Below are 27279 nucleotides of genomic sequence, written 5' to 3' on the forward strand. Positions count from 1 at the left end.
AAAAAAAAAAAAAAAAAAAGCTAAAAATTAGGTCTTGCCTAGAGAAAAGAGTCACCCTGGATTCTAACCCCACCTAATATGAGGCTTTCCCTATATTCTCAGCTGAGGGGTAAGGACCTTGGACCTTGGACCTTGGAACTCCTGGATTCCACCTGCTGGTTGGAGCTGACAGGCAGGGGCCCCTGGGGGTCTGTGACGCCCTGTGTGATGTCATCAGCCTTTGTGAGGTGGCCTGTACTGCCCTTTGAGTACTAATGAGTGACCCAGCAACCGAGCACAACTAGACATCTGCTTGGAACCCAGCCACCATAAAGCCTGCTAACTAAAAAGAATTTTACGTCTCTCAGTTCATTCAGCACAGACCTCTGCCTCATTCACCTATGACTCTGCTTGGAAAATACATCAGTTACAAAGCGGTCAATGCAATTATCTCAAGGGTAGGTGAAGTGAGCTCCATGTGCTAGGAGTGGGAACAAAGATGGGGGAACGTCTTTCACTTTGAATCAGCGGAAGCAGTATATCAGATCCCTGCGTCTTGAAGGAGATGATAGCTCTGGGGATTAGGATTAAGAAGATTTATTTTTTAAAGGAGGAGTAGCCTCCAAGCTGGTTACACCACCCTAAACGTGGACTGGGCATTGTAATGGCTTTAGTTCATGAAAAATAGGGAAAGTTTTCATTATATGCGTCTTTATGCTGTTAATGTTTATACAGTGAACGTATTATTTGAAAAAAAAAAATAGGGAGAAATGGCTCTTAGCAGTGTCATAAAGTCCTAGATCCTATACGGAGATCAGTATTAAGATGGTCCTAGGAAAGCCAGGGGTTTAAAAATGCTGATTATAAACTGGGCACGGCAGCTGGCATCTGTAATCCCAGCTCCTGGGAGGCTAAGGTGGGAGGACCGTGTAAGTCCAGGAGTCCAAGATCAGCTTGGAGGAAAGAGTGAGACTCTGTCTCGAGGGAAAAAAAAAAAAAAAAAGAAAAATGTGTTGATTATTTACAGAAAAATAAGTTGTGATATTATCTAAAGCATGTTCATGTTTTCCTGACTCAACAGACTCATATTTTTAAAAATCTTGGCCAGGCATGGCGGCTCATGCCTGTAATCCCAGCACTTTGGGGGCCAAGGCAGAAGGATCACTTGAGCTCAAGAGTTTGAGACCAGCCTGGGCAACATAGCAAGACCTCATCTCTATTAAAAAAAGAAACAAATTAGGCATGGTGGCACTCACCTGTAGTACCAGTTGGAGGCTGAAATGAGGATCATTTGAGCCTGGGAGGTCGAGGCTGCAGTGAGCTATAATTGAGCCACTGCACTCCAACCTGGGCAACTGAGCGAAATGCTGTCTCAAAAAAAAAAAAAAAAAAAAAAAAGATGAGAAAAAAATAAATAAACTCAATGATTGTAAATGCAGATTTAGGCTAGGGTTTTGGGGTGTGGCGGGGGTGTTTTGGTGACTATTAGCTGCATCCTTTTCTCTACAAGATTTTTTAAATCATCTGCTAAGTCTCTTTAATGCACTTAAAATTTTATTTGCTGTACATATGAATCCTCATTGAAATATATTTTACAAATTCTGTGCTTTTCTAGCATTGAATCAGCATCTTTTACTGAAGAAGATAACTAAACATGGTTGTCTTCTGAAGACACAAAGTCCCAAGGCCAATCACACACCTCTTACATCGATCTCTCGGTAGGAAGGGTTTTCTGTGTTTTGTGGGAGTGTAGGGGGTGGGTTGGGAGGTGAGGTGCTTGTCCCAGAGAAAATATAAAAACTCATATTCGTAAAATAAGAAAATTAAGGAGGTTGGGGATATGTTCATAAGTATTCACATCTAAAAAGAATTCCCCCCAAGTTTTCCTGATGTATTAGAATCTTTCTGGAGAATAATTTATTTTTCAGTAATAATCCTATTGACACAGGAGTCTTTCAGTGCCACTTTGCCTGCCGGAAATTTCCCAGCTGGCAGCACCCCTCCCTGGGCCTCGCTTGGCTCTGGGCTCACCTCTGGGCTTGCTCTGCCCACTCGACCCAGCAGGCTGTGCTCAGCTGGCACTACTGACTGAGATTCCGCACACGCAACTGCTCTGTGCTTAGTCCATGGCTGGTCTGGGTGTGCCACAACCGTCTTCCACCTTGGGCACTAGCATTTGGATGAGGCGGAACGTGGTGGTGCCTGAAAACTCAGAGATGCCAACAACCACAGAGCCTCAAGGGGTGTTAGGGCTCTCACTTGGGGAGTCCCAAGGTCTGAGCCCCCAAGGACTGTTACAGCTCTCTCTCTCCTACCTGCCACCTGCAGCATGGTGAACGGGGTCAGGGAGCGGGGTGTGTTATGGCTTGTTTTGTTGTGGTGAACAGTGCAAGGGGTATGTTGCAACTCATCTGTGGTACAGCTCATTCTGTCCCACCTGCTCCAGTCCACTGCTGCTGGGCTGTCCCAGCCCCACCACCACTTCCCATCATGTGGGGTGGCCACCTGGCACTGAAGGAAGGTGAGAAGGCTATAGTGTTCCAGCTCTTTTTGCACCTGCCATTTGGTGGGTCCCAGGTCCTTGTCCTGTGTCCAAGAAGAATGAGGTTACACAGACACTGGTGAGCAAGGCAGAGGAGGGTTTTATTGAGCAACAGAACAGCTCTTGACATAAGGTAGCCCTCTATGTGAGAGGGGGCTCAAAGGCGGGTAGTCCCAACATGTGGCTGAGTCTGGGGTTTTCATGGGCTCAGAATGGGGAAGTGTGTGCTGGAAAGAGCACCAGTCCTTCCAGGTGGGCCTGGAAATAACACCATTTGATTGGCTAAAAGGCATTGAGAAAGTTCTCACTCCGGTTGTGGACTCTGGCAACTCAGTTGTGGTAAAGTAAATTAAAACAGTTTTATCCTCTTTTCAGGTGTCCTAATCCACCATTTTCCCTACTTTGCCTTCTTCTCTTCATATATTTGATACTTTTAATTGGCACAATCAAATATTTCATTCGTAAAGTGCTACTTATTCAGTCAATGAATCCCTATTTTGCACCCAGGATCTTGGCCAGAGTGTCCTGGGGGAATATTCCTGTTGTAATAAATGCTCCCAAATCCAACTTTACATTCCCCCTCCCTTAATCCATATCCTCTGGACTCAGTCCCATATGTGCACCTGGGTGCCTGCTGATTCAAGATGGCTGATTCTGCAGCTCCTTTGGGAACACTCTCCTTCTTCCCTCAGCAGGGTAGGACTTTCCCACACAGGCTAAGTTGTAATGTGACCCTACTTACTGATCTGGTGGCCAGGAGGGTACTGGGGTGAAGGTCCTGAGGGAGGGCACGTGTTGCCTAGCAAAGCAGACAAGGAGAGCTAGTCTTCTTGGGGAGCAGCGAGCCATTTCTGTAGGTTCAGAGGATTCCTGTGGACCTGGGCCTTCCAGGTCTCCAGCATGTCTCTACCCAGATATCCCCAACCCAAATGTCAGAGCCTGCCTCCTTCCCTGGATAGAAGACCAGGCAGGCTTGAGAATTCAACCTGCCCTGGAGCTCTGCTGCCCTGATAATCTGGCCCTGAGCATGACCCTCAGCTCTACCCGCCCTTAGGTTGTAGGAAATGAGATCCTTCATATGCTAACAAGGGCCTCTGACTCTGATACTTTGCTTTCAATTGGTGATTACCACCCTCAGCCTTCCTTACCTTTTTCAAATGCAACCATAGCATCCGACAATAGCCGTCTATCCTGTAATATTTATAATTACCCCTCCCTGTTCCTCAGTCAAGTGCATGAAACAGAACATTCCTTTCCACCTGTATTTCATCCTGATTCACAGCCAGTGAGATTTTAACAAGCACATATCAGCCATAGCATGCCAGGGGCTTTCAGAACACCACCTTTCCACCAGCGATGGGATGCTCAGGGCCAGCCACCTGGAGGGTGGTCTAGCCCTAAAATCCCCTTTGCAGCATATTTTCCTGGACCATTAGCAACCATCATACTAGGTCAAGTTCCCCAGGAAAAAGACTCTTAGACGAAGATTTGCATGGAAAAGTTTATTAGGAGCGGATCTGGGGACAAACACTGCAAGGCAGGGAGACAAGTAGGTTCAATCAGAGGAAGAGGCTAGATGGTGATGCAATTTCCAGAAGAGACTCCGCCCACCCCACAGGCAGCTCGCATTGAGGGCTCTCCAGATTCCCCCAGAGAGACAAGGGAGCTGTACCCATTGACCAGTCATTGAATGTGAGATCCCCAGGGTAGGGGACACTTGGACAAAGCGGCTTGACTAGGTCATGAGCTGTGAGCCTATGGCAGCTAACTTCTCGTGGCAGCTGGAAGAAGGGGTGTCTCTGCCCTGAAGGCAGTGTCTGGGTGGCGCAGCACAGCATCCCATGCACAAGACATTTTGTGCAGGTGTGTTCAAGTCTCTTTGAGGGGACAATGTCCTGTTCTGGTGGTTTGATGCCATGGAATTGTTCTGGATGCCAGGTTCTGTCAAGCAGCGTGGGTTTCCTACTGAAGCTACGATGTATATGCAAGCCAGTTCCTGGGACATGCCTAAGGTCAAAACTGTAGAAGCCAAAGCCAAGCATGGGGGCAGGCGTGTGCCTATAGCTCCAGCACTTTGGGAGACCAAAGACAGAGGATCACTTAAAGCCAGGAGTTCGAGGCTGCAGTGAGCAATGATCATGTCAGCTGGACTCCAGCCTGGGTGACAGAGTGATATACCAACTCACAAACAAAACAAGGCCAGGCACAGTGGCTCATGCCTGTAATCAATCCCAGCACTTTGGGATTAATCCCTTGGGAGGCCAAGGCAGGCAGATTGCTTGAGCTTGGGAGTTCGAAACCAGCCTGGGTAACATGGCAAAATGCCATCTCTACAAAAAAAAAAAAAAACACAAAAACTAGCTGGGTGTGGTGTTGGGCGCCTGTAATCCCAATTACTTGGGAGGCTGAGGTAGGAGGATCACTTGAGCCAGTGAGGTAGGTCAAGGCTGCAGTGAGCCACGATCGCACCACTGTACTCCAACCTGGGTGACAGAGCTAGACCCTTTCTCAAAACTGTAGAAACCAAATTATGTTCTCAAGTCAGAGAGAGGACAAAAATGGGAGACAATACTAAATGTTCAAAGGTCAAGAAGACACTTGAGCAAATCAGAGTGTGGGACGAAGGAGGACAGAAGCTGAGGGTCCTAGAGCTTGGACTGACCTGCAGGGCCTAAGGCTCATTTCAGCGATTACCTTTTCCAGGTGCCGGGATGACATGTGATGGAAAGAGGCAGGGTCCGGGGCACAAGTGGCCAATGTATTCTTGTGTCTACCAGTATCCAATGCTGTTTGATATGGTTTGTTTGCATTTCTAATCTGTTTAGACAATCTTTATTTTAAAAATATCTTTCAGTATAATGCACACATATAAAAAAGAAAATAAAAACAAAATATTATAAAGAAAATTAGCAGGTCCCTGCCCAGTTCCTGTCCAGTCCCCAGTTCAACTCCCTCTTACAATCACTTTTGACTCTTCAATCTATTTCTTATGACAGTTACCCTCTTTCTTTTTTTTTTTTTTTTGTTGAGACGGAGTCTCGCTCTGTCACCCAGGCTAGAATGCAGTGGTGCGATCTCGGCTCACTGCAACCTCCAACTCCGGAGTTCAAGCGATTCTCCTGCCTCAGCTTCCTGAGTAGCTGGGATTACAGGCACATGCCACCACGCCCAGCTAATTTTTGTATTTTCAGTAGAGACAGGGTTTCATCATGTTGGTCAGGCTGGTCTTGAACTCCTGACCTCGTGATCCACCCACCTCGGCCTCCCAAAGTGCTGGGATTACAGACATGAGCCACAGAGCCCGACCCACCTTCATATTTTAAAAGGGGGTTGTTAGAGTTCTATTTTTTGATTAATTTTATACATCAACTTCATTTGTATTATATGACCTCCATTTCTTCTAGTTTATTTTTCCTAAAAAAAAGTCTGATTTTTTTTTTTTTTGTGGTTAATGTAGTAATCAGTGTTTGCATCTTACCACTCTGTAAATATTGTTCCTTCTTTTTTTTTTTTTTTTTTTTTTTTTTTTTGAGACAGAGGCTCACTCTGTCGCCCAGGCTGGAGTGCAGCGGCACAATCTTGGCTCTCTATAAGCTTCGCCTCCCACGTTCACGCCATTCTCCTGCCTCAGCCTCCCAAGTAGCTGGGACTGTAGGCGCGGGCCACATTGCCCAGCTAATTTTTTGTATTTGTAGTAGAGGTGGGGTTTCACTGTGTTAGCCAGGATGGTCTCGATCTCCTGACCTCGTGGTCTGTCCGCCACGGCCTCCCAAAATGCTGGGATTACAGGCGTGAGCCACTTAATTTTTACCATCAACTGTGTCATCTACCTAAACTTCTCCATCCCACATATTCTTCCTCTCAACGGGGTTGCATTCACCGTCCTGGTCCATGTCTGGGTTTTTGTTTGTTTGTTTGTTTGTTTAATAGACAGTCTTGCTCTGTCTCCCAGACTGGAGTGCAGTGGCATGATCTCAGCTCACTGCAACCTCCACCTCCCGGGATCAAATGATTCTCTTCCCTCAGCCTCCCAAGTAGCTGGGATTATAGGAGCCAAACATCATTCCCAGATAATTTTTGTATTTTTAGTAGAGACAGTGTTTCACCATGTTGGCCAAGCTGGTCTCAAACTCCTGACCTCAAGTGATCCACCCACCTCGGCCTCCCAAAAGTGTTGGAATTCCAGGCGTGAGCCACTGCGCCCAGCCCATGTCTTTATTTACTTTTTCCTTTATTTCCATTTGCAATCCACAGGTAGTTTCCCAAAAAAGAATACATGGAGAGTACTTTTTCTGAGCCCTTTATATACCTGAAAATATTTTTATTCCACTCCCAAGTTTGATTAAATTTTGACTAGGTTGAGAATTCTAGGTTGAATAACATTTAACATAAAATTTTCAAGCTGTTTATCTATAGTTTCAGAATCCAGTGTTGCTGTTGAGAAGTTTGATGTCATTTTGGTATTCTTTCTTGTCTCATTCATTATGTGGGGCATTCTGTGGGTCCCTTTCATTCTGGAAATGTTTGTGTGATTGCATTGACCATTTCCTCTCCACTTTTCTCTCATCACCTTTTGGAACTCATTACTGGGCAGATGTTCTTTCTACCTTCTAGAATGAAGCACCACAGGTCTCAACTTTCTCTTAGGCTTCCCTCTGCCATTTTCTTGTGCATTTCAAAATATTCCTTTCTCACCATTTTTCTAATTATTTTTATTATGTATCTCTTTATTTTGAGACAGAGTCTCACTGTGTTGCCCAGGCTGAAGTGCAGTGGCGTGATCTAGGCTCACTGCAACCTCAGCCTCCCAGGTTCAAGCCATTCTTATGCCTCAGCCTCCTGAGTAGTAGGGATTATAGACGTGGGCAATCATGCCCAGCTAATCTGTATTTTTAGTAAAGATGGGGTTTCACCATATTGGCCAGGCTGGTTTCCAACTCCTGACCTCAACGGATCCGCCTACCTTGGCCTCTGAAAGTGCTGGGATTACAGGTGTGAACCACTGCGCCCGGCCATTTATTCTAATTTTTAAATGTGAACAATCATGTTTTAAATTTCAGCTTCCCCTTTTTATTCTCTCAATGCTCCTTTTTCATAGCCTGTTCCTCTGGTTGTATGAGTGTAGCATCTTCTTTGATCTCTCTGAGCAACCAACATTATGTTTTGATATTTTCAAAGTTCTCATTTCTTTCTTCCCCTTTCTGGTTCTGTTTGCATTTTCTTTCTTTCTGGAGGCTTTCCTTAAATGTCTCAGGCAATCCTTGGCAGCTGTAGGAGTCAGCTCCGGCTGCCATAACCAAGTCCACAGACTGGGAGGCTTGGCCAACAGACACTGATTTTCCCACAGTTCTGAAGGCCGGACTCAACATCCAGCTGCCAGCAGGCTTGGATTCCCCGAGGCCTGTCTTCAGGGCTTGCACGCGGTTGCCTTCCCGCTATGACCTCACAGGCCTTTTCTCTGTGCAAGCACCTGCCTGCGGACTCTTCCTCTTCGCATAAGGACGTTGGTCCTATTGGATTAGGGCCCACCCTGTGACCTCATATAACCATAATCACCTCTTTAAAAGCTCTGTCTCCAAATACAGTCGCATCGGGGCTTGGTGTTTCCACATGTGAGTTGCGGGGGGACACAGTTTCGTTCATAACAGCATTCGATTCTGATATGGTTTGGTGTGTCCCCACCCAAATCTCATCTTGAATTCCCACGTGCTGCGGGAGGAACCCAGGGGTAGGTCATTGAATCATGGGGGCGGGTCTTTCCCATGTTGTTCTCGTGAGAGTGAGTAAGTCTCATGAGATCTGATGGTTCTATCGGGGGAATTTCCCTGCACAAACCCTCTCTTTGCCTGCTGCCATCCATTAAGGTGTGGCTTGCTCCTCCTTGCCTTCCACCCTGATTGTGAGTCCTCCCCTGCCACATGGAACTGTAAGTCCATTAAATACTTTTTCCTGTATAAATTACCCAGCATTGGGTATCTTTATCAGCATCGTGAAAACAGACTAACACAGATTCCAATCCCAAAGTGAGATGCCAACCAGCTGAATGGAATCGCTGAGTGTTGGGCCGACCTTGGCCACAGGTGTGCTGTCTTCAGGGGGCGGCCCAGGGAGCCGGCTGCTTTATTGGAAGCTCTTACATTTCAGCACATGGAGGTCTTTTCTCCGGGCCCTGGCTTCTCATCCCAGAACGATTCTCCTATCAATCCCACGTCAGACATAGCAACCTGGCTGCCAGGATCCTGTGTGGGAGGAGGGAAAGTAGACAGATGGACCCAGACACTCCACATCCACACATTCTAAGTGACACTCTTGGTTTTAGCCCCAAGCTTTCCTTTGTAGAGGCTCAGCCTCTATCAGTCTACTTCTTCAACGAAACCACTCTGACTCCTGCCTGGATTTTGCTGTGCAGAGCTGGGCGAAGAGAGTTGACTCTTCTGAATACTAACATGTGCCTTTCCCCAAGCCCGCAGCCATGTGTCAACTGACTCACAGGGGCCTCCAAGCCCCAAGCTGCTCCAGGGTTAGCAGCCTTGTTTCCTCATCAGAGTCCTCTGTCTCTCCACATTGTTATCACCCGTCCAATAACGTTCTCTCCTCCAGACGTGTTAAAATCTCACGTGCATTGATGTTCCCTCTACCACTCTCTTTTCCCATGAGAGTTTTTAGCTTTATTCTTATTCACAGTTGAGTCAAGTGGGAGAGAAGACACACACACATTCAGTCTATCATCTTTAAAGGAAACCTCTCAAGACTTTCTTCTTTCTTTTTAAAATAAATTACAATTTCAAACAAGGAAAATATAGAGAAAAATATGAGCACTCTGAGTTCTCATTTATCAAGCTCAATCAAATCACATCATTTTGCCACATTTTCTTCAGAGCTTTTTAAAAAAAGTCAGCATTAACAGTAGGAGGCTGGACATGGTGGCTCACACCTGTAATCCCAACACTTTGTGAGACTAAGGTGGTAGAATTGCTTGAGTCCAGGAGTTCGAGGCCAGCCTGGGCAACACAGTGGGACCTTGTCTATACCAAAAAAAAAAAAAAAAAATGATAATTAGCCACACATGGTGGCACGTGCCTGTGGTCTCAGCTATTCAGGAAGCTGTGGTAGGAGGATCACTTGGGCCCAGAAGGTCGAGGCTGCAGTGAGCCATATTTGTGCCACTTCACTCTAGCCTAGGTGAGGGGAGTGAGACCCTGTCTCAAAAAAAAAAAAAGGATACAGTAGGAGTTCTTTATTCTCCTCCCCTCCACCATGAAGGTAATCACTGTTATGTAAATTCACTATTTTATATATATAATCACTATTATGTAAATTTGTATACATCATTCACATGCATGGTTTTTTTTTTTTTTTACCATACATTTGCTACATATTGGTGTACCATAAATAATTGCACTCTTTTTCATGTTTTCCAGATTTATATCCCACCCTACTTGCTTTTCGCATGTGATGTTTTTAGACTTTACAGCACCAGTGCACATAGCTCCAGCAGATTCATTTCCATCATTGAAAGAGTAACCTCGCTTTATTAGTTCTCCTGTTGAGGGAAACTTCAGCTGTGTCTAGTTTTCTTTTTCTCTTTCTTTCTTTCTTTTTTTTTTTTTTGAGACGGAGTTTCACTCTTGTTGCCCAGGCTAGAGTGTAGTGGTGCGATCTTGGCTCACTGCAATCTCTGCTTCCCAGGTTTAAGCGATGTTCCTGCCTCAGTCTCCCGAGCAGCTGGGATTACAGGCGCCGGCCACAATGCCTGGCTAATTTTCTGTATTTTTACTAGAGACAGCGTTTCACCATATTGACTAAGCTGGTCTTGAACTCCTGACTTCAGGTGATCCACCTGCCTTGGCCTCCCAAAGTACTGGGATTACAGGTGTGGGCCACCACGCCCGGCCAGTGTCTAGTTTTCACTGTGACAAACATTACTTCAATAAACATTCTTGTACCTGTCTCATGATACATCTATTTAGATGAGAGCTGCCACTTATGAGTCTCTTTTTTTTGTTTGTTTGAGACGGAGTCTTGCTCTGCTCTGTCGCCCAGGCTGGAGTGCAGTGGCGTGTCTCAGCTCACTGCAAGCTCCGCCTCCTGGGTTCACGCCATTCTCCTGTCTCAGCCTCCCAAGTAGCTGGGACTGCAGGCGCCCACCACCCGCCTGGCTAATGTTTTGTATCTTTAGTAGAGACAGGGTTTCACCATGCTAGCCAGGGTGGTCTCGATCTCCTGACCTCGTGATCCACCCGCCTCGGCCTCCCAAAGTGCTGGGATTACAGGCGTGAGCCACCGTGCCTGGCCAACTTACGAGTCTCTTTAGGATATATCCCTAAGGATGGAACTGCTTCATCATATCATATACATATCTTCAACGTGAGTAGATGTTGCCAAAACGATTGTACCATTGCGCCATCCATCAGCGGTGGGTCACGGTACTCATTGCTCCCTTGATTTCCAGCATGTGACATTGTGTGTTTTTACATTTTTAACAAGCTGCTTGATGTCAAATCAGATTTTTTAGAGATCCATACTATCACTCCAAGGTGGATTGGATATGGATAAGGGATGAAAAAGCCTTCTTTGATGGTGTTTCCTATATGTACAGGAGTATGGGCCAATGTCTTGAAATGACACTGTATGTTTTATAAGCATGTTATACATGTTGATGTCAAGTAATCTTAGGAATATCAGTTTTAGGAATTTGTGCTAATAGAAATAAGGACACACTTTATGTATATGATAAGGACAATCAACGTGGTTGTTTTTAAAACACTGAAAATGGAATTTAAGCCAAGTAGGTGATTTACAAACCATTGGAATATCTAATACTGCTTCTCTTAAATCATTCTGATTTAGGAAATTGAAAAATGGACCTTTGAAAATGCTAGGTTTACAATGAGAAACGCCATAATTCGATGTTTATTCTATGGGTCCTTGACATTTGGGATCTGGACAGCTCTGTTATTCATATATTTGCATCATAATCATGTGAGCAACCAGCAGAAGAAAAGCCATGAGCCTCTGTCAGCTTGGTCTCCTGGAAAAAAAGTGCATCAGCAAATTATCTATGGCTCAGACCAAACACCAAAACCGCATGTAATAGTCAAAAGGACTGATGAAGATAAAGCAAAGTCTACGTTAGGTAAGTCTTTGGATTTTTTTCTGTGAGCCATTTGAAGGGAAAAATATACCATAATATTTAATATTTGGAAGAGTATGAGAATATCCTTTTCAAAGCAATTTACTTTTTAAGTTATAAATTATTTTATATACCTGTATATATCTATACATAGAAAATAATAAAACAAGTATGCGTGTATTTACCACTTAAATTTATCATTTTAAATATAGTTTTGCTATATTCGCTTCAGATAGCTTTCTGTTTTTCCAAGAAGTAAGTTGTAATAGTACTGTAAAAACCCTACCTCCCTCCGGTCCCCACGCCACCCTCAGAGGTTGTCTGACCCGAAGTGATGGGTGTCTTTCTCCTGCATGTCTTTCCACTTCCTCTGTATATTATCCCTAAGCAAAATATTGCGTTCTATGTTTTTAATATATTTTTAGACATTCTGATATACATATCATTTTGGAACTTGCTTTTTTCCCTCATCACTATGTTCGTAAGATTATTTTCCCATGTTCCCACACATGAAGATCTAATTTTGCCAGGCGTGGTGGCTCACACTTGTAATCTCAACAATTTGGGAGGCAGACGCAGGAGGATCACTTGAGGCCAGGAGTTCAAGACCTGCCTGGGGAACATAGCAAGACACCAACTCAACAAAAACAATAATAACTAGCCAGGTCTGGTGGTGCATGCCTGTAGTCCCAGCTACTTGGAGAGCTGAGATGGAAGGATCGCTTGAGCCCAGGAATTCAAGGTTACAGCGGGCTATGATTGGGCTGCTGCACTCCAGCCTGGGCAACAGAGTTAGATACTGTCTCAAAAAAATAAAAAATACATAAAATACAAATATGAAGACCCAGTTTAACAAAATAAACCCAAAGAAAGATGAAGAAAATAAGAGTAGAAATTAAAGCCTTAACACACAGGCCTACTATTTCTGTGGATCCCTGCTCTGAACGGCCCTCCCACTAGATGACCAGGTAGGTGTGGGCCTGAAACCCTACCCTAAGCACTACTCCAGCGTGTGACACACGACAGCCCCTTGGCAGGTCTCCTGCTCATTGCCCCGAGGTCACACTCTAATTCTGGCTCTCAGTCTTACCTATCAGATGGTGACAGAAAGGAGAGAAACAGCAAACCAAGGATGAGTGCCAGGGGGACAGTGTTGCTTTCTGGGATGTGAGTAGAACCTGATTCTCTGCCAAGTGAAACAAGTATTGGGATGGCCAAACTGTTTCCCAAAGTAGCCGGGCCACTTTATATGAGTGTGCGAGAATCCCATGTTCTCTGGATCTTTGCTAACACTTGACATGGTCCAGTTTTTAAATTTTAGTTATTCTAATGGGTGAGTAATCACTTTGGTCTTAATTTGTATTTCCCTGATGACTAATGATTTTGAGCACCTTTTCATGTGCTTGATAACCACTCATATACCTTCTTTTGTAAAGTATCTTTTGGAATCTTTTGTCTATTTTTAAATGGGATGTTTTTCTTCTTAATTTTTAAGACTTCTTTATATATTCTAAATTCAAGTTTCTTGATATGTGAGTTTCAAATGTTTTGGACAAATCTGTAGCTTGTCTTTTTATTCTCTTTAATGGCGTTATTTGAAAAGCACAATTTTACATTTTAAAATTTGGGGGTTTTTATTTCATAAGTCCCCAAAGTGCCTCACAATGTTACATTTTGATGCTTTTCTTGTATGATTTATGGTTTTTATGTTTCATCTGAGAAACCTTTGCTTACCTCAAGTTCACAAAGATTTCATTCTGTTTTCTTTTGGAAATGAATTTAAAGTTTTAGGTTTCACATTAGGGCCATGATCTATTTCGAGTTAATTGTTGTGATGATGTAGGGTAAGAATAAATGCTCATTTTTTCCACATGGATATTGTGAGAAACAAACTCACCCATCCAAACCCAAAGAATGGACTCAGAGACCCAGAGAATAGTGGAAGTGAGACTTTTAATGGCAGTGATGCAAGATCGCGTGTCTGGCACGCAGACACACCCAGCACAGTTTCAACAAGCAATTTATCCCCTAGTGCGCAGGTCCCTCCCCCTTCCTCATAGACTGAGTACTGTGGGGTCACGATCTTCCCGGACGTTGCCTATTGATTGTTAGGCAGGGGCTTCAAGTATGTTCTTTAGGGTCTTTGTGCTGCATTTTATTGCAGCCCACAATGCATTGCAACTCTCTCAGGACTCTTCAAACATTTGATTTATGGCCCTAGTAGCTGCACTTAGCTGATAAGAAAGGATACAATTACGTATGTTGCAAGCTAACCAAAACTAAATTTTTTTGTTTTGTTTTGTTTTTGAGACGGAGTCTCGCTCTGTCGCCCAGGCTGGAGCGCAGTGGCGCGCTATTGGCTCACTGCAAGCTCTGCTTCCTGGGTTCACGCCATTCTCCTGTCTCAGCCTCCCAAGTAGCTGGGACTACAGGTGCCCGCCACCTGTAATTTTTTGTATTTTTTTGTTTCTTTTTTTATTTTTATTTTTTTGTTTGTTTGTTTGTTTAGTAGAGACGGGGTTTCACCGTGTTAGCCAGGATGGTCCTGATCTCTTCACCTCGTGATCCGCCCACCTCAGCCTCCCAAAGTGCTGGGATTACAGGCATGAGCCACCGCACCGGTTCCAAAACTAAATTCTTTGGTGGGTGGGGAGGAGGTAGTTGAGAGGACGCCGACCAATAGACGCCTGGCTGCTGGGTGAAAGGGAGAGCAGGAAGGGGCGGGGGACGGGGATAGCTCAGTACATTCTGCTGCTTTATCTCTCTATTTCCATGTAGCCTGCTTAAACCTATACTAGGGCACTTAGAATTGAAAATGGACCATCACATACAGATTATTTTCTACAGATATCCAGTTGATCCAACACCATTTGTTGATAAACTCCCCTTTCCCCACTGATACAATCAGAATATTTATCCCTCCATGTCTCATGTTGAAATTTGGCCCACAATGTTTAACAGGGAGCCTGGCAGGATGTGTTTGGGTTACATGGGCAGATCACTCGTGAATGGCTTGGTTCCTACCTACAGTAATGAGCTCTCCTTCTATTAGCTCATGGGAAAGCCGGTCGTTTCAAAAGCCTGGCAACCCCCGCTCCTTGCTCCCTCTCTCACCATGTGACTTGCCTGTTTCCTCTTTACCTCCTGCCAAGATTGGAAGCTTCCTGAGGCCCCCACCAGAAGCAGATGCCCGCCTAATGCTTCTTGCACAGCCTGCAGAACTGTGAGCCAAATACATCTCTTTTCTTTATAAATTACCCAGCCTCAGGTATTCCTTTATAGCAATGCAAAACGTACTAAAACATTCGCCTTTGCCAAGAATTATTTGACCATTTTTGCACAGATCGATTTCTGAATTCTATTCTGGTTCTTTTAAAAAATTGTTTTGGTTATTCTAGATCTTTCCTGCATCACTGCTAGTAAGCCTTTACTTATATGACTCTAATTACTTTTTCTTGCAGGTATGGATTTTAACCATACAAACCCAGAACTTCATAAAGAACTTTTAAAATATGGATTTAATGTGATTATCAGTAGAAGCTTGGGCATCGAAAGAGAAGTGCCAGATACCAGGAGTAAAATGTATGTTCTCTCTCTCTTTCTCTCATTCTCTAGATAGGTAGGTAGGTAGGTAGGTAGATAGATAGATAGATAGATAGATAGATAGATAGATAGATAGATAGATAGATTGATTGATTAAAAAGTTACCAACCAGATTTTAATTTTAGCATACTAGAAATGTCATAGATTCCTATTTTTAGGACTTGAAGTCAGATAATGTCAAGATTCTATTTCAAGATTCTAATGCTTATAGTGTAGAGAGTATCTTCTTCATGGGCACAAAATGTGTTCTAGAGGTTTCCAAGAATTGAGTTAGCCACAGATCTTTTTATTAAATCACCAATAAGGGCTTCTGCCCAAAGGGGCATTCATTCCTGATAGAAAATGCTCTGGACAGCTACCTTTTTTTCCCCAAAATTTATTTTTTTCAAAAAAATTGTTCCTTCAATTGTTGAATTAATAATTATTATGTTAATGATTAACATAATCATTAATTATGATATAAAATAAACATAACATAAAATTTGCCATTTTAATCCTTTTAAAATATACAATACAGACATTCACATTGTGCAGCCATCGATACTATCCATCTCCAGAACTCTCTCACCATCCCAAACTGAAATTCTGTACCTGATATGGTTTGGGTCTATGTCCCCACTCAAATCTTATCTTGAGTTGTAATCCCAGGTGTCAAGGGAGGGACCTGGTAGAAGGTGATTGGATCATGGGGGTGGTTTCCCTCATGCTGTTGTCATGATAGTGAGGGAGTTCTCATGAGATCTGATGATTTTAAAAGTAGTAGTTTCCCCTGCATTCTCTCTCTCTCTCTCTCTCTCCTGCTACCATGTAAGACGTGCCTTGCTTTCCCTTTGCCTTCCACCATGATTGTAAGTTTCCTGAGGCTTCCCAGCCATGTGGAACTGAGTCAATTAAACCTCTTTTGTTTAGCAATTACCCGGTCTCAGGTAGAATCTTTATAGCAGTGTGAAAATGGATTAATACAGAAAATTGGTACCAGGAGTGGGGCACTGCTATAAAGATACCTAAAAATGTGGAAGCAACTTGGGAACAGGGTAACAGGCAGTGGTTGGAAGAGATTGGAGGTCTCAGAAGAAAAGAGGAAGATGTGGGAAAGTTTGGAATTTCTTAGAGACTTGTTGAATGGCCTTGGTCAAAATGCTGATAGTGATAAGGACAATGAAGTCCAGGCTGAGGTGGTCTCAGATGGAGATGAGGAACTTGTTGATAAATGGAGTAAAGGTGACTCTTGTTATGCTTTAGCAAAGAGACTGGTGGCATTTTGCCCCTACTCTAGAGATCTATGGAACTTTGAACTTGAGGTTTGGAAAATTTGCAGCTGACCATATATTAGAAAAGAAAAACCCACTTTCTGGGGAGAAATTCAAGCCCAATCCAACTGTGAAAATTTGCATAAGTAATAAGGAGCTGAATGTTAACAGCCAAGACAATGGGGAAAATGTCTCCAGGACATTTCAGAGATCTTCATGGCAACTCCTCCCATCACAGGCCCAGAGGCCTAGAAGGAAAAATGATTTTGTTGGCCAAGCCCAGGGCCCTGCTGTTCTGTACAGCGTTGGGTCAAGGTGCCCTGTGTCCCAGCCACTCCAGCTCCAGCCACGGCCAAAAGGGGCCAAAGTATAACTAAGGCTGTGGTTCCAGAGGTTCCAAGCCTTGGTGGCTTCCATGTGGTATTGAGCCTGTGGTGCACAGAAGACAAGAGTTGAGCTTTGGGAGCCTCCACCTAGAATTCAGAGGATATATGGAAACACCTGGATATCCAGGCAGAAGCCTGCTGCAGGGGCAGAGCCCTCATGGAGAACCTCTACTAGGGTAATGCAGAGGGGAAATGTGGGGATGGAGACACCAAACATAGTCCCCACTGGGGCAATACCTACTGGAGCTGTGAGAAGAGGAGCACCTTCCTCCAGACCCCAGAATGGTAGATCCACCGACAGCTTGCACCATGCACTTGGAAAAGACATAGGCATTCAACACCAGCCCTTAAAAGCAGCTGTGGGGTATGTACCCTGCACAGCCACAGGAGCAGAACTGCCCAAGCCCTTGGGAGCCCACCCCTTGCATCAGTGTGCCCTGGATGCGAGACTTGGAGTCAAAGGAGATCATTTCAGAGCTTTAAGATTAAGGGGCCAGGCACTGTGGCTCTTACCTATAATCCCAGCACTTTGGGAGGCTGAGGCAGGCGGATCATGAGGTCAATGTTCAAGACCAGCCTGGCCAGCATGGTGAAACCCCATCTCTACTAAAAATACAAAAAGAAATTAGCCAGGCATGGTGGTGCATGCCTGTAGTCCCAGCTACTCAGGAGGCTGAGGCAGGAGAATTGCTTCAACCTAGCCAGCAGAGGTTGCAGTAAGCCGAGTTCAAACCACTGCACTCCAGCCTGGGTGACAGAGCGAGTTCCGTCACACACACACACACACACACACAAAGATTTAATGTCTGCCCCACTGGGTTTCAGACTTGCATGGGGCCTGTGGCCCCTTTGTTTTGATCAATTTCTCCCATTTGGAATGGGAATATTTATCCAATGCCTGTACCCCCATTGTATCTTGAAAATAACTAACTTGATTTTTATTTTACAGGCTCATAGGAGGAAGGGACTTGTCTTGTCTCAGATGAGACTTTGGACTTAGATTTTTAGGTTAATCCTGGAATGAGTTAATACTTTGGGTGACTGTTGGGAAGGCATGATTGGATTGAAATGTGAAATGAGATTTGGGAGGGGTCAGGGGCAGAATGATATGGTTTGGCTCTGTGTCCCCACCCAAATCTCATGTTGAATTGTAATCCTCAGGTGTCGAGGGAGGGAGTAGGTGGGAGGTGATTGGATCATGGGGGTGGTTTCCCCCATGCTGTTCTCATGATAGTGAGAGACTTCTCATGAGACCTGATGGTTTTTAAAGTGGTAGCTTCCCCCGTGCTCGCTCTCTCTCCTGCTGCCATGTAAAATGTACCTTGCTTCCCCCTCACCTTCTGCCATGATTGTAAGTTTCCTGAGGCCTCCCCAACCATGTGGAACTGTGAGTCAATTAAACCTCTTTTGTTTAGAAATTACCCAGTCTCCGGTGGTATCTTTATAGCAGTGTGAAAACGAAGTAATACAGTACCCAATAAACAACAACTCTCCATTTCCCAACCCCAACACTTCCTGGCAATCACCATTCTACTTTGTGTGTCTATGAATTTGATTACTTTAAGTACCTCGTATAAGTGGAATCATACAGTATTTGTCTTTTTTTTGTGACTGGCTTATTTTGCTTAGCACAATGCCCTCAGGGTTCATCTATGTTGTAGTGTGTGTGTGCTAATATGTTTTTAGTATGTTTTAAGTTCTGATGGTTTCCAGAGAAAAAGGGCCAATATTCTCCTTTAACTAAATGAGAATTACTTACATTAAGGAATATCCACGAAACAGAAGAAAACGGGGCCACTTTGCCTTGTTGCAACTTGTGTGCAACACAAACATTTGAAGCCACAGATATCACTTATGATGTGGTACACTCAAGAGACGTGGAGTTTGTACATGATGACACAATGTATCTGGGTCGTGATAAAATAAAAAACTTAAATTTACTCAAACCATAGAACATGGTACTAATATGGAGAACAATATTTCACTGAACTGAATATTTACTACAAAGGTCAACATTTTAAAATATCTTTTATGTTATGAATTTCTCTCTGTATCATCATTTGTTCTTCCTAAATCTCACCTTCTAAAATAGTGTGATTGCTTTTGCTTCCCTTCCCCCATCACATGATTACTGTTCAGAAAAACAGAAAGTTTAGAGAGATTTGTCCAAAAAGAAAAGTGGACTTGACAGTTTTAATATTTAAACTATAATTTTATTTAATAGGAAATTCAATTCTATACAAAGAACCCACTACTATGTTTAAAAATTAACTTCTAAGAGTAGCTACCACTATCTGGAGTCCAACCAGGTTTTTAGCCATTATTGTAATAGCCATATTATTTCATTAAATGGAATTTTCATTTTAGCTTTGCCTTACTTTTCAAAAAAAATATAATTTGGTCTCATAAAATGAGTTTGAAGTGTTTCTTCCTCAATTTTTTGGAAGCATTTGAAAATAATTGGTATTTATTCTTTAAATAAATTCAGCAGTGAACCCATTAGGTCCTGGGGTTTTCTTTGGTAAGAAATTTTTATTCCTGATTGAATGCCCTTACCCATTTTCAGTCTGTTCAGATTTTCAATTTCTTCTTGATTCAGTCTTGATATGTTATATGTTTCTGGGAATTTATTCATTTCTCCTAGGTTATCCAATTTGTTGGCATATAATTTTTCATAGCAGTGTTTTATGATTCTCTGTATTTCTGTGATATCAATTAGGTCTCCTCTTTCACTTCTGGTCTTATTTTTTTAAGTCTTGTGTTTTCTTAATTAGTCTAGCTAAAGGTTTGTCAAATTTGCTTATCCTTTTAAAAATCCAACTCTTTGTTTGGTTTGCCTTTTCTATTGTTTTCCTAATCTCTATTTCATTTATTTCTGCACTTATCTTTATCATTTTCTTTCTTTTACTAAATTTGGGCTTAGTCTGCTCATCTTTTTCTTGTTCCTTCAGGTATAAACATTAGGTTGTGTATTTGGAAACTTTCTTTTGCTTTGACATAGGTATTTATTCCTATAATCCCCAAACTTAGTACTGCTTTTGCTGCATATATTTTCATATATATTTTTTAAATTTCCATTTTAATGTCTTTTAAAAAATTTCTTCTTTGGCCCATTGGTTGTTTAGGAATATGTTGTTTAATTTCCATATATTTGTGAGTTTTCTGAAATTTGTCCCATTATTGATTTCTAGTTTTCATACCATTGTGATCAGAAAAGATACTTGATGTGATTTCAATCTTAAATTGTTAAGACTTGTTCTGTGGCCTAATATTTGATCAATCCTGGAGGATATTCCATGTGCACCAGAGAAGAAATATATGCTCTTCAGCTGTTGAATAAAATGCTCATATGTGTCTGTTAGTTCCACTTGATCTAAAGTATAGTTGAAGCCCAGTATTTCCTTATTGATTTTCTGTCTGGATGATCTGTACATAGTTGTAAGTGGGGTATTGAAGTCCCCTACTATTATTTTATTGCAGTCTATCGCTCACTTCAGATTATTAATATTTGCTTTATGTATTTAGGTTCTGTGATGTTGGGTGCAGACATATTTACAATATGTCTTCTTGATGTTATATCTTGGTATTATATTACCAACTGGCAATATAATATTGTTATATCTTCTTGATGAAATGGGCCCCTTATCACTATAAAATGACCTGTTTTATCTCTTTTTAAAGTTTTTGACTTACTATTTTACTTCAGTATAAGTATACTCTGCTCTCTTTTGGTTTCCATTTGCGTAAAATATCTTTTTCCGTCTCATCACTTTTAATCCTGGTATATCCTTAAAGGGGAAGTGAATTTCTTGTAGGCAGCATAAGTTAGGTCTTGTTTTTTTAATCATGTTATTTGAATCGAGATTTATGTATGTATTTTCAGAAGTCTGCAAATTCTTAATGAGATTCTCCATGAGAATTCTAAAATTACATCTTCCTACTTACATATATATATTTTTTGAGATGGAGTTTCGCTCTGTTGCCCAGGCTGGAGAGTGATGGCATGATCTCAGCTCACTGCAACCTCTGCCTCCAGGTTCAAGTGATTCTCCTGCCTCTGCCTCCTCAGTAGCTGGGATTACAGGCATGTGCCATCACACCCGGCTAATTTTTGTATTTTTAGTAGAGATGGGATTTCTCCATATTGGTCAGGCTGGTCTCGAACTCCTGACCTCAGGTGATCCCACCACCTTGGCCTCCCAAAGTGCTGGGATTACAGGCATGAGCCACCGTACCTGGCCTATTATTTTTAATTAATATACACTTATACAGGAGGACAGCCTGTTACTATTGTCACTGAATTTCAGTAGGTAATGAGAAAAGTATTAGTAAACTTAATAGGTACATTATACAAATGATGTCAAACAGAGGCAGATCAAATGCCTAAATTATATTTTATGAGAAGTTACTTTACAGTATGGCCAATAGAATTTTTTAAAACAGTATTTCAAATACAAAAATAGGATTGAGAGATTTAAGCAAACACACACTACATAGTAGGAAAATCTAGTCAAATTAAGAAATAAACTTTCCTATAACAAGTGGAAAATAAGTTATAAGTGGTGATGTCATTTCAGTAAAACCCAACCTGAAATTAAAATTAATTTATTAATTTGATTTTAACTCTTCTAGCCATATTTCATTATTTTTAACTGTTTTATTTATAGCTGTGTACAAACTTATGAGCACAAGGAGATTCTGAGCTCATAAGTTCACATATTTAAGAAACATTAAAGTAACAATTCATCTCTGGAGGTTAAGAACTTATTTTCTCTCCAAAAAAAGTCTATGTATGATTCAAGTTTTTAAAATCCTGATTTATGTTTTTCTTTTTTGTGTTGTCTTCATCAGATTTTGATATCAGACTTATACTGGCTTTATAAAATGAATTTGAAAGTTTTTGACTCTAAAATAGTTGGGATAATATGATAATTACCTATTATGTTGAAATAGCACTTGCTTGGTAATTATGAATCACCAGTGCATTTTTTAGTGGTAGACATTGATAAACTTGCAGATTACTCTAAGGTTATTGTTCTACTCAAGCTTTCTATTTCTAGGGGCTTTTTAGGACACTATTGTAATAAAACTTTTTTCCACCTATTTTTCAAATTTATTGGCAAAAAGTTGTGTATCTTATTTCCCTAATTATTATTATCTCCACTGGTACCATACCTTCTTTCTCATTTTTTATTGTATATTTTCCCACTCTCTTTTTAAGTTTGATGTGCATTGTTTTGTCTTTCAAAAAACCAACTTTTGATTATGCTTATCAATTTTACTTTTTTGTCTTCCAGTTCATTAATTCCTAGTTATCTTTATTGGTTCATTTTTATTTATTTATTTATTTATTTTTTTTTTTTCTTTTGAGGCGGAGTCTCGCTGTCTCCCAGGCTGGAGTCCAGTGACCTGATCTCGGCTCACTGCAAGCTCCGCCTCCCGGGTTTACGCCATTCTCCTGCCTCAGCCTCCGGAGTAGCTGGGACTACAGGCGCCGCCACCACACCCGGCTAGCTTTTTGTATTTTTTAGTAGAGACGGGGTTTCACCGTGTTAGCCAGGATGGTTTCCATCTCCTGACCTCGTGATCCGCCCGTCTCAGCCTCCCAAAGTGCTGGGATTACAGGCTTGAGCCACCGCGCCCGGCCCTTTATTGGTTTATTTTTATTTCATTTGGTTTATCCTGTTTTTCTTGCTAGTTTATAAGGTTAGTTTAATTATTTTACCTCTTTGTGGTATAACAATACATTTATAAATATTCATTTTATTCTGATTTAAATTTTAGCCATATCTCTTAGATTTTAACATGATAGGCTTTCATTTTAATTTCTATATAATTTACAATTTGTAACTTCCTCTCATCCAAAAATTATTTAGAAAAATTCTTTTTTTTAATTGGATTTGAACAAATGAATAGCCATTTACAAATTAGTTTATCAGTCATCTGTCACCATGTTTTTCTAATGCACTTAAAAGATTGTCATTGTAATAGTGCCTGTGCCCGCTAGAGTATTTCTACTCAAAATACGGCCTGAAAACCAACAGCACAGACAGCCCCGGGAGCTTGCTAGCCATGCAGAATCTCAGGCCCCAGCCCAGATCTCCTTAATCAGAATCTGCGGTCAGCAAGAACCCCAGCTGAGACTGATGCATGGTAAAATTCGGTATCCAAATATTGGTTTGGTAGGGCTGCTATAAGAAAGTACCATCAGCTGGGTAGCTTAGACAACAAAAATTATTCTCTCTCAGTTTTGGAGGCCAGAAGTCTGAAACCAAGATGTTGGCAGGATTGCTTGCTTCTGAGAGCTGTAAACAAAGGCTCTGTTCCAGACGTCTCTCATTGGCTTGTAGATGGCCGTCTTCTCCCTGTAACTCTTAACGTCATCTTCCCTTTGCGTGTGTCTGCCTCTGTTCAAATTTCCCCTTTTTGTACGAACATGAGTCATATTGGATTAGGGCCTACCTTGATGAGCTAACCTTACTAATTATCTCTACAACAGTTCTTTTTCCAAATAGGATCACATTCCGAGGTCCTGGGGACTAGAACTTCACCATATGAATTTTGGAGGACACAATTCAGCCTAAAACAGTGCTGCTTTGTACTGAACTATTATTAATGTATAAGGTCAGCAATGTATAAAGTTAGCAAATTTATAACATCAGCTCACTGAGGACAACCAAAGGCCATCCAAATTACTTTTACTCTTTTTATTATTATTATTATTATTTTGAGACAGAGTCTTGCTCTGTCGCCCAGGCTGGAGTGCAGTGGTGCCATCTTGGCTCACTGCAAGCTCCACCTCCCAGGTTCACACCATTCTCCTGTCCCAGCCTCCTGAGTAGCTGGGACTACAGGTGCCCACCACCACACCCAGCTAATTTTTTTTTTAAAGTAGAGATAGCATTTCACCATGTTAGCCAGGATGGTCTCAATCTCCTGACCTTGTGATCTGCCCGCCTCAGCCTCCCAAAGTGCTGGGATTACAGGCATGAGCCACCATGCCTGACCTTTTACTCTTAAAAATAGCTTACTTAGGTCAGGAAAGATTTTTTTTTGGCGGGGAGGGGGGCAGTTTTGCTCTTGTTACCCAAAGTAGAGTGCAATGGCATGATCTTGGCTCACTGCAACCTTCACCTCCCAGGTTCAAGAGATTCTCCTGCCTCAGCCTCCCAAGTAGCTGGGATTACAGGCACCCGCCACCACACCTGGCTAATTTTTTGTATTTTTAGTAGAAATGGGGTTTCACCATGTTAGCCAGGCTGGTCTTGAACTCCTGACCTCAGGTGATCCGCCCATCTTGGCCTCCCAAAGTGTTGGGATTACAGGCATGAGTCACTGCACCTGGCCAGGAAAGTTTTTATAGATATACCACAGCAACATTTATTGATCTGTTTTCGAGAAACCCACACACACCAGGTTCTCTTGGGGGTTCTAAAGGGTCCTCATGTGAGTTTCAGGCTCCTCCACCAACATCAGACTGAAGGGACGCAGTGTATTTCCAGTTTTCTTAAAGTGATACACCCAGGACTGACTATAACATCAGAGATGTGATTTTAGCAGCACAAGTCATCCTGGACCACCACTTCTCTTATTCATGGTATTGGTCTTCCGTTAATTCAGTCTAGCATCATATTTTCTCTTTTTCTCCTACTTTCTGTCTCACCACTCAACGATATTACTGGAATATTTTTTTGAGACAGAGTCTCAATCTGTCCTCCAGGCTGGAGTGCAATGGCGCGATCTCGGCTCACTGCAACCTCCGCCTTCTGGGTTCAAGCGATTTTCCTGCCTCAGCCTCCTGAGAAGCTGGGATTACAGGCGTGCACCACCATGCCCAGCTCATTTTTGTACTTTTTTTTTTTTTTTTTTTTTTTTTTTTTTGAGACCGAGTCTTGCTCTGCCGCCCAGGCTGGAGTGCAGTGGCCGGATCTCAGCTCACTGCAAGCTCCGCCTCCCGGGTTTACGCCATTCTCCTGCCTCAGCCTCCCCGAGTAGCTGGGACTACAGGCGCCCGCCTCGTCGCCCGGCTAGTTTTTTTTTTGTATTTTTTAGTAGAGACGGGGTTTCATCGTATTAGCCAGGATGGTCTCGATCTCCTGACTTCGTGATCCGCCCGTCTCGGCCTCCCAAAGTGCTGGGATTACAGGCTTGAGCCACCGCGCCCAGCTCACTTTTGTATTTTTAGTAGAGAAGGGGTTTCGCCATGTTGGCCAGGCTGGTCTCGAACCCCTGACCTCAGGTGATCTGCCCTCCTTGGCCTCCCAAAGTGCTAGGATGACAGGCGTGAGCCATTTAAGCCTTTTAATTATTTTTCCACATGTTTCTGCACAGCCGCATTTTCCCATTCACCGTTCCAGACCCAAGTGCAGATGGTGCAGGTGCCCTCATTCCCATCTGTTCCGGTGCTTCCTTGGCCCTGTCCCTCAGACTCTCCATTCCCTTGAATCTGATGTCAGTTCCACTCAGTGGACATGACTTCTCTGTCTTCATCTTGTCTTGGATAAAAATGAAGACCAGGACAAGGCCCTCTCCTTCCCTGGTGACTTCATTCTGTGAGTGCCCTGAGGGGACTGTCCAGGATGCCTGCAGGATTGCCTGCCCAGCACTCCTTTCCCACTGTTTTTCCCCCTTTCCACGTGATTGCAGTGGTAACAATGATTTTTTTTATTTCGACTCAATTTTCTGGCCCCAGTTGATTAACCCAGGGATGGGCACCTATGGCAAGCTGGGCCAGTGAATCTTTTCTGGTCAATATTTGATCTTGGAAAAGGTAAAGTCCCATCAGTTTCTCCTTGGGTACTTGCCTATGAGATATGCTGATGTCAATCACATTTCCCACTAAAGAAGTGGAAACAAGCCCAGTTGCAAAGAAAGATGATAATCATGTAATGAGCCTTCTATCTGAATACTTACTGCGTGCCAGGCACTGCTCTAAGTGTTGTAGACATGTTAATTTATTGCATCTTCACAGCCCTTGGAGGTAGGTTGTTATTGCTATTATTATTTTTCCCAGATGTAAACACAAAAGCAGAGATGGAGAGCGTCCAGATGTCATTCAAGCCTCTAGTTCTAATCATTCCTTAAGGCTCCAGCTGCTGCAGTTGCTAGGTCCTGTGAGACATTTGGGTCAGCTCACAACACATCTCTCTCTTTCCTTCCTTCCCTCCTTCCTTCCTTCCTTCCTTCCTTCCTTCCTTCCTTCCTTCCTTCCTTCCTTCCTTCCTCCTTCCCTCCCTCCCTCCCTCCCTCCCTCCCTTCTCTCTCTCTCTCTTTCTCTCTCTCTCTCTTTTCTTTTGCTTTGGAGGCAGTGGTATGATCTTGGCTCCCTACAAGTTACCTCTCCCAGGTTCAAGAAATTCTCTGTCTTAGCCTCCTAAGTAGCTGGAACTCAAGTGCACACCACCACATCTGGCTAATTTTTGTATTTTTAGTAAAGACGGAATTTTGCCATGTTGTCCAGGCTGGTCTCGAACTGTGAGCTCAGGTAATCCGCCTACCTCGGCCTCTCAAAGTGCCAGGATCACAGGCATGAGCCACTGTGCCAGCTACACCTCTCTTTCTTTTGCTAAAGTTAGCTCTTTAATTTCTTTAATTTACAACCAAAATATTTCAGAATACAACCAAATAATATATCAATCTAATGATTAATAACTAATATTACTAGAATTCCAGAATTCAGCTTCTGTATTTCTCTCATGTGCACAAAAAAAAATAAATAAAACATTTTTGGGCCAGGCACATTGACTCATGCCTATAATCCCAACACTTTGGGAGGCTGAGGTGGGTGGATTACCTGAGGTCAGGAGTTTGAGATCAACCTGGCCAACATGGTGAAACCTCATCTCTACTAAAAATACAAAAATTAACCTGGCATCGTGGTGGGTGCCTATAATCCCAGCTACTTGGGAGGCTGAGGCAGGACAATCGCTTGAACCCAGGAGGCAGAGGTTGCCGTGAGCCAAGATGGCACCATTACACTCCAGCCTGGGCAACAAGAGTGAAACTCCATCTCAAAAAAAATAACAATAAAAATAAAAATAAATGAAATAAAGCATTTTGTCAAATATTCAGAAGAAATCCAATTAGACCATATCTGCTACACTTTTTTGTTGTGATGTACTCCACAAATACAAGAATAAAGCTGGAGTTTTCTCTGAAGATAGCACGATAAAATTAATGCATACCTTTTCATGTGCGAGCTTCAGAATTCATTTTTATCTGTTCTGCCATGGTGACAGCAAAAAAAGAGCTAAAACTAATTCATTTTTATTTTATTTTTATTTTTATTTTTTATTTTTTATTTTTTGAGACGGAGTCTCACTCTGTCGCCGGGGCTGGAGTGCAGTGGCCGGATCTCAGCTCACTGCAAGCTCCGCCTCCCGGGTT

At 42.7% G+C, this 27279-nt stretch overlaps 1 protein-coding gene across 1 annotated transcript in view; it reads left to right on the forward strand.

Moving 5' to 3' along the window:
• Window positions 1–222: 222 nt before the first annotated feature.
• The window catches only part of GALNTL5 (polypeptide N-acetylgalactosaminyltransferase like 5), a 65727-nt gene continuing 38670 nt past the window's right edge, over window positions 223–27279 (forward strand). Inside the window, exons 1-3 of the mRNA XM_023225491.2 lie at window positions 223–437; window positions 11372–11657; window positions 15116–15236. Coding sequence (XP_023081259.1) covers window positions 381–437; window positions 11372–11657; window positions 15116–15236 — 464 coding nt within the window. The 5' untranslated portion in view covers window positions 223–380. The remainder of the gene's footprint in view (window positions 438–11371; window positions 11658–15115; window positions 15237–27279) is intronic.

This window comes from Piliocolobus tephrosceles, chromosome 8 (genome assembly GCF_002776525.5).
Source record: "Piliocolobus tephrosceles isolate RC106 chromosome 8, ASM277652v3, whole genome shotgun sequence".
Classification (NCBI taxonomy): domain Eukaryota; kingdom Metazoa; phylum Chordata; class Mammalia; order Primates; family Cercopithecidae; genus Piliocolobus; species Piliocolobus tephrosceles.